Below are 14,348 nucleotides of genomic sequence, written 5' to 3' on the forward strand. Positions count from 1 at the left end.
CGGATCCTGTGAGAACACTGATGTCACCAGTGACGTCACTAGAAGTGCGCCGGTCGCAACGGGAACGTCACGGCAGGGCTGGAGGAAAGGAAGGAGGGGGGGTTGCCGAAAGGTGCGGACGTCGCTGGCTTTACAAGTGAGTGGGGGCGCTGCCGGCCCTCCGGATAACACCTGGGGCAGAATGGGGCAAAGCAGGAAGTGATGCGGGAGTCATGGTAAGCAAGCGGGGGAGCCGGCTTTGTGTGTAAATATGTGAGTGCAGGCTCACGGCTCCTTTTCATCTATGTTTAGTGTATTCTACCTGCAGCCGCCCCACGGCTATTGTTCTACTGCTGCTCCGCACTGATCAACCACTGGACGGGATTGGGGGGGGGGGGGGTGTAGGCTGGATATCCCTGTGATCATTGTTACCATTGCTGTTGGTCCACCTCCCCTGTAACTGCAGACTCTGACCCCCCCCATATATGGTGTCAGTGATAGTTTGGCCCTCAGTCCTGACGTACCTCTTACATCATTGTCTGTATCAGTCCTGACGCACCTCTTACATCATTGTCTTCATCCTGCAGCTGCTGAACTACACCTCCCTGCTGCCCTGGCAACTACAGGGAGTTCTAACAGGCAAAGGGAGGGATTGTGATGGATGTGCAGAGTTGTAGCTGAACAAGAAGTGCAGATGCAGTGGCTGGAGATCAGTGTTCTGAGATCTCTGCCTTTTAGATCCTTTACTCAAGCAGTTGTATTGCTTGTTGGTGCCATGGCTGGGTTACATTTAATATCAAACATTCTTCACTCTGACTATTCACTGTGCAGATCAGAGTAATAAGTCAGAGTCCAGAATGACACAAACAATACTGACACTGACATGGGCCCACAAAGCAACATCTTTATGTGGGGCAAGGCCTTATTCTGTTATTATTTGGGATACAGACCCCGTGTGTTAGAAATAGACCCTTTCAAATCCAGGAGAAGGAACATTCAAGTTTAGAGGAGACAGGGGCATGTTTGTCTGGCATATTCATTCTATTATTATAGAAAGGGACACAAATTCAATTTGCTAATTTGCTTGGAAGATTGTGTTGATTGTACAATTATAGGTGGCACAATATCACTATTTATTAGCGTTATTGCTATTTGTATGTCCCAGACTAGTATTGTTCTCTGTTCTATAATATATATAAATGTTCAGCATGTATTGAGTTAGTGGATCATACAATATTTATTACACTAACTATATATATATATATATATATATATATATATATCTATATATCTATATATATATATATATATATTCTAGTACAGAGAACAATGTATGATATATCTCCAACTTTAGGGCCACAATATTGACTGAACCAATTACCATATAAATGCCTGGGGTTTTTACCTTGTTTGCGACAATATTGAGGGGCTTCTATTTGTTTTCTGTACAGAATCCCATAATTCCTAATAGCTGCTGCCAAACAAACGTGTGCTCTGGGGATCTTCTAAATAGTGACACGCAGGTGCTAAATAGGTTAGTGTGTGTTAATCGGTGTTTATCACGATGGTTGCGTGTGAGAGCCATAAGCACTGACTCCCATTATCTGTCCCAGGATACAGTCTGACACTATTCTTTTCATTGCTACTAGGGATGCACCGAATCCACTATTTTGGATTCCCCCCGAATCCTTCGCAAAAGATTCGCCCGAATACCGAATCTGCATATGCAAATTAGGGGTTGGAAGGGGAAAGCATTTTTTTATTTCCTTGTTTTGTGACAAAAAGTCACGCAATTTCCCTCTCCACCCCTAATTTGCATATGCAAATTAAGATTCGGTTCGGCCAAGCAGAAGGATTCTGCCGAATCTGAATCCTGCTGAAAAAGGCAGAATCCCGAACCTAATCCTGGATTCGGTGCATCCCTAATTGCTGCAGATCTGTGACTTCAGAAAGAAGTGAGCTGTTAAATAGCTGTGCAGTTGTATGTTCTCTATGTATGAGATTCACACAGGCTCATTTACCAACACTGGGTAATTGGTACCTGGGCAGTAAACCCATACCAACCAATCACGTTCTCACTTTCACTGTTCTGCCTGCAGCTGACTGAACAAACCTGATCACCGATTGGTTGCTTCCGTGTACCTTAAGGTGGCCATACACATGGAGATCCGCTCATTTGGCGCTATCACCATACGAGTGGATCTCTCCCGGATATGCCCACATTGAGGTGGGCGATAGGCTGATATTATCATGGGCCGTAGGGCCCAACGATCGGGCGATCAGATTGCGGGACTGCATCAACGAACAGATGCGGTCTGCGATCAGACAGGGGTTTTATCCTTGCCCGATTGACATCTGTCCAACTCTTGCCCAGATATCAATTGGGGAAGCCCGTCGGAGGGCCCCATACACTCGGTCTGTTGGCAGCTTTTATCGGCTGTGTATGGTCACCTTTAGAAACAAATGCCCCCTAGACTAAAGGTGGCCATACACAGCCGATAAAAGCTGCCAACAGACCGAGTGTATGGGGCCCTCCGACAGGCTTCCCCAATCGATATCTGGGCGAGAGTTGGACAGATGTCAATTGGCCAGGGGTTTCATTATCATTATCGTAGTCCACACAATAGTGAAGTGCTCTACCTCTGTCTTATCCCTTGGGATCAGGTGCTTAGCAGTCGATTACCCACCCTGCCCTGGGTTAGTAAAAATCAGATGTAACATCCATAAGACTGCAGCACACTGACAAAGTGAATTTGTTCAGACATATAAAGGTACTGAGAGATTCAGCCAGACACAGTACTTGCTGCTTGAATGTGTTTATTACCAATAAACACATTCAAGCAGCAAGTACTGCGTCTGGCTGAATCTCTCAGTACCTTTATGTCTGACTAAGTTTCCTACACCAGGTGGAGGTGTAATACTGAGATTGAAAGAGCCTATTATTTAAACCCTCCAAGCGCAGTCAATCCAATTGTGTGGTAAAGTGAATTTGTTGTGCTTTTTATCCACTCATTTTTAAGTAGACACATGCTCATTTTTGTCTACTTTAAAAATGAGCTAATAAAAATCACAAAGCACAACGAATTCACTGTCAGTGTGCTGCGGTCTTATGGATGTTACAATTCATTATCATAGGACCAAGCTTATCCTGAAATGATCATTTAAATGTACAATTTGTCCATCAACAAAAGCAACCATTTCAAGAGAAATCATCTAGGAAAATTGTGGGTTGCTGCCTGCTTTGCCCTGCAAACATTTGGACAATGTATACATTTCACTGTGAACGATGAAAATTCTCTAACCCGACCGATGTCGACGAAAAATCATTGGGTACACGATCATTCGGTGCCCATTAACCTCCAGATAGAGTCCTGCAGCGGGTCGGGTACCCACAAAAACCTGTGGTACCCTGCGGGTTGCAGGTAGAAGTTACGGGTATAGACCAGGGTTGGCAGTTTGCGGGTCGGGCCGCGGGTCTTCTCAATAACGATTATACCTCCTTTTTTCGATCACACCTACTTCCGATGATGTCACTTCCGGTTTACAATGACTGCACTTCCGGATTCTTGATGGTCAGTAGGTCGTGGGTCTGGGTTGCGGATAAGGTACTTGCGGGTCGGGTAGCGGGTCCAAGCTGGTAAGAATGCGGGTCTGGGTTGCGGATTGCAGGTTTGCGGATACGGGTCGGGTACGGGTTCCAAAGAATGGAACCGCGCAGGACTCTACCTCCAGATAATTTGACAGATTAGTTGGATCGCACTAAAATCAGTCATTTAGGTGGCCATACACAATATGATCGACTTGTTTGGCGGGGTTGCCAAACGAGCAGATCTTAATCAGGTAAAACAGGGCGATATCGGGTTAATCTGATCGTTCAGCCCTAGGGCCAATCAATCAGATTATAACAAAGGAAATGGCTATATAGATCGTCGGAAGCCCCAACACTTGGGCAGATAAGATGCCGAATCATTCTAAAGGACCGGTCTAACCTGCCAGTGTATGGCCACCTTTAGGGCTAGTCCACACGGGGAGATAGCCCTGCGTTTGCGGTCGCGGCGACAAAGCGCCGCGCCAGTCGCCGCGACCGGCGCAGGCGACAGTTTTGTATGGGCGCCTATGTAAAAACGCCTGTGCTAACCACACGAGGCGATGCGCTTTTCAACAGTCGCCTGAAAAAGCCTGGCGAGGCATTTTCAGGCGACTGTTGAAAAGCGCATCGCCTCGTGTGGTTAGCACAGGCGTTTTTACATAGGCGCCCATACAAAACTGTCGCCTGCGCCGGTCGCGGCGACTGGCGCGGCGCTTTGTCGCCGCGACCGCAAACGCAAGGCTATCTCCCCGTGTGGAATAGCCCTAAGCGTTAGTAACATTAGCAAATCAGCCCCCTAAAAAACACAGGTACCTTGTGTGTGTAGACTGAGAATCCGCTGTGTTTGCTCTAGGACTGCTGGGAAAATGGGAGCTCTATAATAGCGACAATATCATGTTCTACAGCTCGATCATCTCATGTCCTTGCTAGGTGACCCTTCTGCTGATTAACAAGCTTTGCCCAGACTTTAGGAGTAAAAGAGCTGCTTGATTTGCACCTTGATTTAGAGCTAGTTCTTTGCTATGTGTTATTGTGGATATACTGTGTGATGAGCCTCAACGCTTCACTGGATCAGCACCAGCTTAACTGTGAGTGTATTGATCCTGTTGACTTTGGGAAAAGACCAAACTATGGAGAAAGCAGTTCTGAGGACTTTGCATAGGAATACAGGAACTCCACGACTGATCTACATGATTTGTACATATAGAGCTTGTTGAACGTTATGGGCATAGCTTGCCCCTCTCTGGTAACCGATAGCAACCACTTACAGGGGTGGTTTACCTTTAAATTAATTTTTAGTACGTTATAGCATGGCCGTTTCAAAGCAACTTTTGCATTCGTCTAAATTTTTATAGTTTTTTTTATTTTACTTTTTCTTTTTTGATTCTTTTCCAGCTTTCAAATGGGGCTCACTGACCCCCTCTAAAAAACTCCTCTTTCTTTTCATGCCCTCTCCTATTCATATTCCAGCCTCTTATTCAAATCCTTGTGTGGTTGCTGGGATAATTTGGACCCTAGCAACCGGATTGGTGAAATTGAATACTTGATACAAGTAAGGGACCTGTTATCCAGAATGTTTGGGACCTGGGGGCTTTCCGGTTAATTTGGAAATCTACAAGAAAATCATGGAAACATTAAATAAACCCAATAGGCTGGTTTTGCCTCCAATAAGGATTAATTATAACTTATTTGGGATCAAGTAAAAGCTAATGTTTTATTATTATAGACAAAAAGTAAATTTGTAAAAAAAAAATATGGATTATTTGTATAAAATGGACTCTATGGGAGACGGGCGTTCTGTAATTCTGAGCTTTCTGGATAATGGGTTTCGGGATAATTGATCCCATACCTGTAGCTGCCTTTTATGGCTAAATAACAAATAATAAAAATGAAAATCAACTGCAAATTGTCTCAGAATATCACTCTCTACATCATACTAAAAGGTAAATTAAAGGTGAACAACCCCTTTAAGCATTTTCTTTCCTTTAAACTGCCCTTGTGCTGAATCTAACTGCCGCCTGGTTAGTATTGTTGCTCGTGTTACTATAAATCCTTCATCACGGGGCATTGCAGTACTTTCAGCTTGGTTACGGTGCCTGCCATAGACTTGTGCTAGGAGGCGCTTCTAGCTGTCAGCTGTTCTAACATTGTATTCACCACGAGGGCATTGCGCTGAGGTTAACCCTATAATTGGCTGCCCTGATTTCTCTGCTCAGTAGTTATGGGAGGTGGATGTCACGTCTCATTATACTTATTTCCTTTATTAGAGAAGATTATATTGCACTTGCCAAGGAAGGTTTATTTCAGCATCTGACATTTATTGTGTTCCGCGCATTCATTTAGCAGAAGTCAATGCTGACCTCCTGCGTAATTGTTTTAATACATGTAATGCCCCCTTTGCTTTTATGAGGGATTTAAAGGGGTTGTTCACCTTCCAAACACTTTTTTTTCATTTCAGTCCCCAGAAATAGACTTTTTTCTATTATTGTCCATTATTTATTTTTTACTGTTTTTCCATAATCTAAGTTTAAAGTTGAATGTTCGTGTCTCTGGTGTTTCAGTCTGGCAGCTCAGTAATTCAGGCGCAGACTAGAGTCCTGCAGCGGGTTAGATACCCGCGGGTTACCCGCAAAAACCTGCGGTACCCTGCGGGTTTCAGATAGAAGTTCCGGGTGCGGGTATAGACGTGGTTCTGCGGGTTTGCAGGTCTTCTCAATATCGATTTTTACTCCCTTTTTCTGATCACGTCTACTTCAGATGATGTCACTTCCGGTTTACAATGATAGCACTTCCTGTTTTACTCCCCCTTTCCTGATCACGCCTACTTCTGACGATGTCACTTCCGGTTTACAATGACAGCACTTCCTGATTCTTGATGGTCCGCGGGTCCGGGTTGTGGATAAGGTACTTGCGGGTCCAAGCGTGTAAGAATGCGGGTTGCGGGTATGGGTCGGGTACGGGTTCCAAAAAATTGACCCCCGCAGGACTCTAGCGCAGACTCTGAACTGTTACAATTTTGCAACATTTAGTTGATCCATTTCTCAGCAGCATCTCTGGAGTATTAGCAACTATTGTATCAATTCTAACAGCTGCCTGTAATGAAACCCAGAGATTCTGCTCAGCAGGGACAAAGATAAGAAATGTATCCATTTAGAACAATTTACAGGGTCGGCGACCCTCCTCCCAGAGAAGGTGAACAATGACACTTTACACTTCAATATTAGAAAAACAGTGACACAAAGAAAATAGAAAGTAATTGGAAAAAGTTATTTCTGGTGATCTATCTGAAACCAACTAGTTGTTTGAAGGTGAACCACCCCTTTAAGGCAGGAGGCAGTGTATCTGAGCTAAGCTACTTGGCATTAAGCAAAGAATGTAGCAGGATTCCAATGAGCCGGCTTGTGCTTGAGGGGCATTTTAGCTCCAATTTAACCTTTAGGGCTGAGACACGCAAGGATTCGGGGAGATTTAGTCGCTTGGCGACAAATTGCCTCTTCTTCGGGTGACTAATCTCCCTGAACTGCTTTCCCACCGGCTAGAATCTAAATCACTGGCGGTATGGCACTCGAATCGATTTGTTTTGCACGAAGTTGCCTTACAAGGAACAACAGGCAACTTCGGAAAACGAAGTGCTTCGAACGCCATCCCGCCAGCGATTTAGATTCTACCCGGCGGGAAAGCAGTTCGGGGAGATTAGTCGCCCGAAGAATAGTCGATTTGTCGCCGCGTGACTAAATCTCCCCCAATCTGCGCGTGAGTCTCTACCATTAATGTCTTGCTGGGCCATTTTTTTAGTATTTGACCTTATCTCATGACTGTCACTAATTTAGGAATTAAGAACTGTATTTTGGGCCAGACTCTTTATTTTCCCTTTAAAGTGGGGGTTCACCTTTAAGGTACATTTTATTATATTATATATAAATATATGTATATTGCATGTACTGAAATAAGTGGCTTGGATGTGTTTAGCCCAGAGCTCTCCCAGTCACCAGGGCCTTGTTAGCAGAAATACCCATGTGGCTTTGTTATTACTAGAGTCAACCTCTCTGCGGCATCTCGGCTTGTTTGCTAAAGTCATAACTGACAGGGATTTTCTGTCTTTCTTGGATGAAATGAGGGGTGGGAAGAGTAATGAGCAATGCTAATGGCTTGATGGGGATGAGCTGCTTCCCTCTTTGTCATGGAAAGTCGTGTGTCCTGCAGCATGATGTGCCACGGAGTAAGTATCATCTCTTATGAGCTTCAATGGGAATATTTATCTAAACTGCGCTGTCGGGATTGGTGCAATGGGCTTAAAGGTGAACTAAATCCTAATTTAAATAAATATTGTACATTATGTTTTGGGCTTCTGTACCAGCCCAAGGCAACCACAGCCCTTTAGCAGTAAAGATTTGTGTCTCCAAAGATGCCCCAGTAGCTCCCCATCTTCTTTTCTGCTGATTCACTGCACATACTCTGTGCTGCTGTCACTTACTGAGCTTAGGGACCCACTCACAATATACAGTACACATAGAATAGAAATGTCACAATATAAGGCTAATTAGTAATTAATAAAGATAATTACTACATGGCAGCACAGAAACCAATGCAATTTGCTTCAGAATTTAATAATCAGCCCTGTAGCATCAGCTTATATTACAGGGGAACCTCGTTTTCTGCTGGATAATTAGTGACGACCCCTAAGCTTAGCTTCTCAACAGCTGCTCAGAACCCACTGAGCATGTGAGTGTCACAGACACTTTCCAAGATGGTGACCCCCTGTGACAAGTTTGAAGTCCTGGATCATTGTTGCTATTGACAAGCTGAAACTTTAGGCTGGTGTTATAAGTTCAGTTTATAAAATATGGCATTTTTAGCCATATTCATTTTTAGGGTTTAGTTCTCCTTTAAGAGTGGGGGTGCATTGTGGCGATATGGGGAAGTGGGTGAGCAGGCAGCCTTTAGGGCAAGTAGGTCCTACTCTCCTCAATAAGTTCCCTATCTTATCTTTAACAGAATTTTTGGGCCTGTGGCTGGTTTGTACTTTGGAAACCAGCCAAAGTTTTTTCTTGCCCTAATGCGTCAAACCTGTGTCTCCCAGTCAGTGGCGGAACTACCGGGGGAGTAGGGGGGCAATTGGACCAGGGCTTGCACCCCCTCAGGGCCCCCCGGCAGCTTGCTTACCGCATGAAGCCGCAGTAAGGGGCGTACTGAGGGGGGTGTGGGTTCCCGGCTTTACATCCCGTACCAGGGCCCGCCCCCGCTAGTTATGTTACTGCTCCCAATGCATGTTGGGTAATGTAGTTTTTGTTTAACAATTTGCCAACTGCCAAGCTTAATGTTAGACTACAATACCCAGCATGCAATGGGACTGATTGTGTAGAAGTCGGGAGTTACCAGATTTTGGGCTCTGTACCCCAGTTTCCCATCACTCTTAAGCATTCTCGTGTTTTCCAAAGAATTTCCTCAATTTAAGACGATTTTGGGGCACAAATCTGCCGGCCACCAAAATGTCTGGAGGTTGAGCTGTTTTACCAATATTTATTGAAATTGTATATGTATTAGGCCTTATAGGGCCCCTATACCTCCTGGGCCCCGCTATGTAGTTACGCCCTGGTGAATCTGTTCCTTTTTGCTTCATGTGAAAACTTGAAAAAGGCGTATTTTCACATATATTTATTTTTCAGACTTGTTTTCACTGCACATATTGTGCTATTCTTTGGCTACTTTCGAAGTGCCTCTTGGCTAGTTTTGGGCTGGTTTTGTAGACGACTTTGGCTGATTTTGAAAAGTAGACCTGGCAACCCTGCCCAGTGGTATAATCCTGCTCTGCAAGTAGTGTTTTTTTTTCATTTTTTTTGTGGCCTCTTGACGAATGTAAATACTGATATATAAATGCAAAGAATGAGGCTTTCGCACATGTCATAAACTGTGCCTTTCTGGAGAATATTTGAAAGATAATTCCTATTTACATTCCTTTTTATAGGCTAATGAAAGTGTCAGCAGACTGTTTGCTGACAGTTAGCGTATATCGGTGCTTTGTTCACATTTGTGCCCTCGCTGTGGCATTGGTGTGTGAAGGTGACGTATGGGATGAGGGACCGAGTGACGCCTGATTTCAGCTTGGGGATGGCTGATGTACAAAACGAAGCATACACAACTCCCACTACATCCCAAGGTTTCATCAGTAACGGTGATACGTTAATAAAATAGAATTCTCCTTGCTTCCCCTGCATAAGGAGCTGACGCATGAAAACCCACTGAATCAGCTCCTTTGTAACCTGTGCAGCTTTAAGAATTCCAGGAATTTCCTTTATTGGGCGACGTAGTGCATTTCCAGCAGAAACTGAAAGTCCAGTCCACTGAACCATTCTCTATACAGTTCAGCTTGCATAGGGCAGACAGTTAGACTTGAGGGGGGGTCTGTACATATAGATATTAAACGACTAAACCAGAAACTTGGCTTGGAGTAACAGGTTTTCCTGGATTAATCAGATTCTGAAGCCGGTGCATGTTCTCAATGGCTTTTCCTGCCGAGTAGAACAAGGGAACTCCCATGTCTGACTCATGATTCTTATAGAGATATTATTGCCTGGTAAAGACAAACAATTGGCCTGACTGCTCAGAGACTGTCGCTTGTGTTCGGGCCTGTTCGAAGTATATTTTCACTGAAATATGCAGTAGGTCATTGTTTATCGTCTTGCTCTCTCTTTCCTAGGTTAGAGCGCTCCTCTGGATGGTATGCTGACTCATATGGAACATCGGTTAATAGGGTGTCTGGTACAGTGGGGACGGCTCTAGCACTGGGCATACTCATCATGGGCCAGTGTGTCACCAAGTGCAAGAATCCTTCATCCACGTTGGGCAGTAAAAATGGTGAGCGGGAATCGAGCAAGCCCCACAAGCGCAGCTCCAGCCACAAGGAAGAGCAAATGTCCATCTGCGGGAAGGCCTCCGGGGAAATTCTAATCAATGGAACCAAGAAAGGAGACGCCTCTTTAGAAGCCAGTCAGCCTCTGTCAACTGGAGGTGACACTAAGAAAAAGGAACAACAGGGTGTTGGCGTGGAGTTGTCTTCTGTGCAGAGAATTGAGGAATTGTTTTGGCGATATAAGGACAAGCGAGAAGATGCCATCTTAGAAGAAGGCATGGAACGGTTTTGCGACGACCTGTGTGTGGATCCAACTGAATTTAGAGTACTGGTTCTAGCGTGGAAATTTCAGGCGGCTACCATGTGCAAGTTTACCCGGTAGGTGCACGTTGACGGGACCTGTACATAGTCTTCCACCTGTTCTTTAAAGGGGACCTGTCGCCCAAAGAAATAATTCTAAATCCTATTTTATGATGTTAATCAAGCAAAATAAACTACACTATATAAATTATTTAAATCTTGTTTCTGTTAGTCTTAGAGGAGGGAGTGGGAAAGTGATGTCTAGGAAGTGCAAAATCAAAAGTGAAAGTAATTGTCTGCCCCGCCTCTATTCCTAAGGGGGGGGGACAAGATGTGATTGACAGCTGAGATTTTTAAACCAGTTTATAACAGGTATGGATGTTTTAACAAAGAAAAAAAATTGGGTTTCATGTTTAATTTGAAAAGGACTTTTATTATACAGGTCCCCTTTAACCTAGAAAAACATACGTATTATTCATGAACATAATTCTGTTGGTCGAGTACCATTATGGCTTGGCCAGAAGACATTTACATTGGCTCCTTCCCTGCCTTTGTTGAATGAGTGGCGGAGTGCACGCAATTAGGGAATTGGCCAGGTTTGGGGATTTTTGAAATATCAGTGGTGTTTGGCCACCTGTGACTCTCAATGTAAAATTGTAAATTCATTGCACACACCTAGTTCTTCCAGTAGTCGGCAAGTTCATAAATACATTGCATCTTACTGATTATAGGGGACATTCAGGGGTCCCATTTTATTAAGCAGCCCTCAGTGAATTAGTTATGTATAGGGCAGAAACTCTTAGAACTAAATCTGTTCCAACCCTAACCAGCAATAACTAAATTTGCACCCTACCCCGTCTGATATTTGGGCAGTACTGTTTATTAATGTCATTTTTAACTTATCTCTTTATTTCTTTCCCCACCACTAACAGGAAGGAGTTTTTCGAGGGCTGCAAAGCAATAAACGCAGACAGTATAGAAGGCATTTGCGCCCGATTTGCCGGCCTGCTAAACGAAGCCAAACATGAGGATAAGTTTAAGGATCTTTATCGCTTCACCTTTCAGTTTGGCCTGGACTCTGAAGAAGGGCAGCGGTCGCTTCACCGGGAAATAGCCATCGCCCTGTGGAAGCTAGTGTTCACCCAAAACAAACCCCTTATTTTGGACCAATGGTTAGACTTCCTAAGTGAGAACCCCTCAGGAATCAAGGGAATCTCCCGGGACACTTGGAACATGTTCCTAAACTTTACTCAGGTGATTGGACCGGACCTCGGCAATTACAGCGAGGAGGAGGCCTGGCCGAGTCTCTTCGATACATTTGTGGAATGGGAAATGGAGCGAAGGAAAAGCAACGGGGAAACCAAATGTTCACACACAGACCATCAGAGAAGAGATGAGCAGACTTAGAAAGCCGAGCTTTGTGTTCACGGCTATTACAGTGGAAACTGTGGACCTTTCCTGGAAATTTAAAACAGAATCTAGTTTTTTGTTTTTTTTAAACAACTTAACACCTTTTTCTGCCTTGAATTTGAAAGGGCTCTAAACGCTGGTAAATTGTTCAGGCACTTTATTACCATGGCTTAGTTATTTCTTCTGGTGCCAGAAAGTGTTTTTATCTATATTCCTACGAGTGCCCGGCACTATAAAGCATTAGCAGCAGGGCATTGGAAAGGGGTTGGGATGCCCGGGGGGGATCATTTATTTAATTTGCACCGCAATGCATTTGTAGGAGCGCTGGAACGGAGTACACACAATTCACTCGGGCCACGTCCTGCACCATTCTTTTTCATTGGTTAAACCCCCTGCTGTGCCAAAAGGGGTGGGTAACACATTCAATGAAGGCCTGGCACATAGTAATTGGGGCAAAAGAAACCCCTCGGTCCTGTCTGACGGTGCCAGGGTGGTGTTTATTGTGCCCCGTTGATCCCGTGTGAGTGACGGCAGTTCAGTACTGTGTGTCGTGGTGTTTACATTGTTGGATTTTAAAGAGTTGTAACCGTTCAGTGGGGTCTGGGTGGGAACTGCTTTTTCTAGGATGATATCGGAGCATTAAATGTATGTGCACTCATTCAACTTCGAATACTATGACAGAGCCAGATGCTTTTTTTTTTTTTTTTAATGGATTCTTTTTCATGATACTGCCATTGTGGATTTGTAAAGGACAGCAATTTGTTCATTTTAATTTATTTAAAGGAAAATATACCCTATTTATTGGCAAGGTTGGCGATCTGCTGGTTTTTCCCTTAAACAGAATGGAAACCACCGGGGCTTAGTCGATTCAGCACCGTCCGTCCCTTTAACGTGAGTTTTATACAGATTTCAGTGGCAGAGGTAGGTTATATCATCTTCTTACACGAGCCACAAATCATTTCAATTACACTTCTAAATGGAGCTTAGTGATGTCATCAGTTATAATCGGCGTGTAGTGATGTCATTTCTGTCACATGGCTCACGAAAATGTGTGTTTTAGAATAAATAACGGCACCTCCGTTATAAAATTTAGGGATATTAGAAGTCACTTTGGAGTTCCATTACCTTCAGCTTTGTACTTTTTATCTGGTCAAGGAACACCTCAATTACATTTTACAAACGTAGAGGGGGGGGTACATTATTCACTATACATTATTCCTTCAGGTAAACAAGGGCACTCCATATTTATGAGCGTTTAGTGTTGCTGCTTTATTTAAGCCTACAGATCTCAGTTAGGCATATGGCAGCTCCCCGTTAATTATGCACAGAATTTGTTGTGTAGCCACAGAAACTTCCCAGCACACTTCTGTCTATTTAAGATAAAAGTAACATTTGAAAACTGGTATATTTTCCCTTTAAGGCAACACTAATGCTAAAGCTATAAGGCATGGTGCTATAAGCAATATAAATGTGTGTTCTCTAAAGGCATAAGATGTATAAGCAGACTGTTGCTTTTTTTTCTTTAAAAAAAGAGAAAAAACTGTTAAGGGCCCACTAATGTGAGAATTCAGCAACGGAACGGTGTGAATGCAGCAACGGAACGGTGAGAATGCAGGAACGGAACGGTGAGAATGCAGGAACGGAACGGTGAGAATGCAGGAACGGAACGGTGAGAATGCAGGAACGGAACGGTGAGAATGCAGGAACGGAACGGTGTGAATGCAGGAACGGTGTGAATGCAGGAACGGTGTGAATGCAGGAACGGAACGGTGTGAATGCAGGAACGGAACGGTGAGAATGCAGGTTGGAACGTAAGTGACCTGACCCCATCCGGATAGATTATTTCCATGTTGTCGTCTTCTGCCATAACCCACAGAGCCCATTAGTCTTAATTATCTGCATGTTGTGAAAAAGAGTCATTATAATGTTATTATATACAATATTTTCTGTTATTGACTTGTTTCACTTTATATGGCTCTGTTCCCCACCCCCCCCAGTTTGGAATTACCTGGTTGCTGGGTAGTTCTTTCTTTCTTTTTGTTTGTTGTTTTGGTTTGTTGGCCAAGCACACAAAGATCTGCACGTTTTGGCAGCCTCTGCACTGGGCCAAATTGGGTTGATCCAACTGGTTGGACCCTAGGTCAACAATTGAATCATAAAGGAGAAACCTATTAAGGCCTTTTGGGAGAGGGCTGCATTAACGTGCAGATATCTGTCAGG

General features: G+C 44.0%; 1 protein-coding gene across 1 annotated transcript; it reads left to right on the plus strand.

The window, feature by feature from the left end:
- Positions 1–55: 55 nt before the first annotated feature.
- Positions 56–14,348, plus strand: dcun1d3.S (DCN1, defective in cullin neddylation 1, domain containing 3 S homeolog). Its single transcript, XM_018239193.2, has 3 exons — positions 56–215; positions 10,266–10,796; positions 11,651–14,348. The coding sequence occupies exons 1-3, from the start codon at positions 202–204 to the stop codon at positions 12,123–12,125; spliced, it is 1,020 nt and encodes a 339-aa protein (XP_018094682.1). The 5' UTR covers positions 56–201; the 3' UTR covers positions 12,126–14,348.

The sequence above is a fragment of the Xenopus laevis genome, chromosome 9_10S, assembly GCF_017654675.1.
Source record: "Xenopus laevis strain J_2021 chromosome 9_10S, Xenopus_laevis_v10.1, whole genome shotgun sequence".
Taxonomy (NCBI): domain Eukaryota; kingdom Metazoa; phylum Chordata; class Amphibia; order Anura; family Pipidae; genus Xenopus; species Xenopus laevis.

Excerpts from the sequence above, each read along its gene's own strand:
- dcun1d3.S (XM_018239193.2), top strand. Across the intron at positions 10,797-11,650 it reads ACCATGTGCAAGTTTACCCG|GAAGGAGTTTTTCGAGGGCT; the intron begins GTAGGTGCACGT and ends CACCACTAACAG.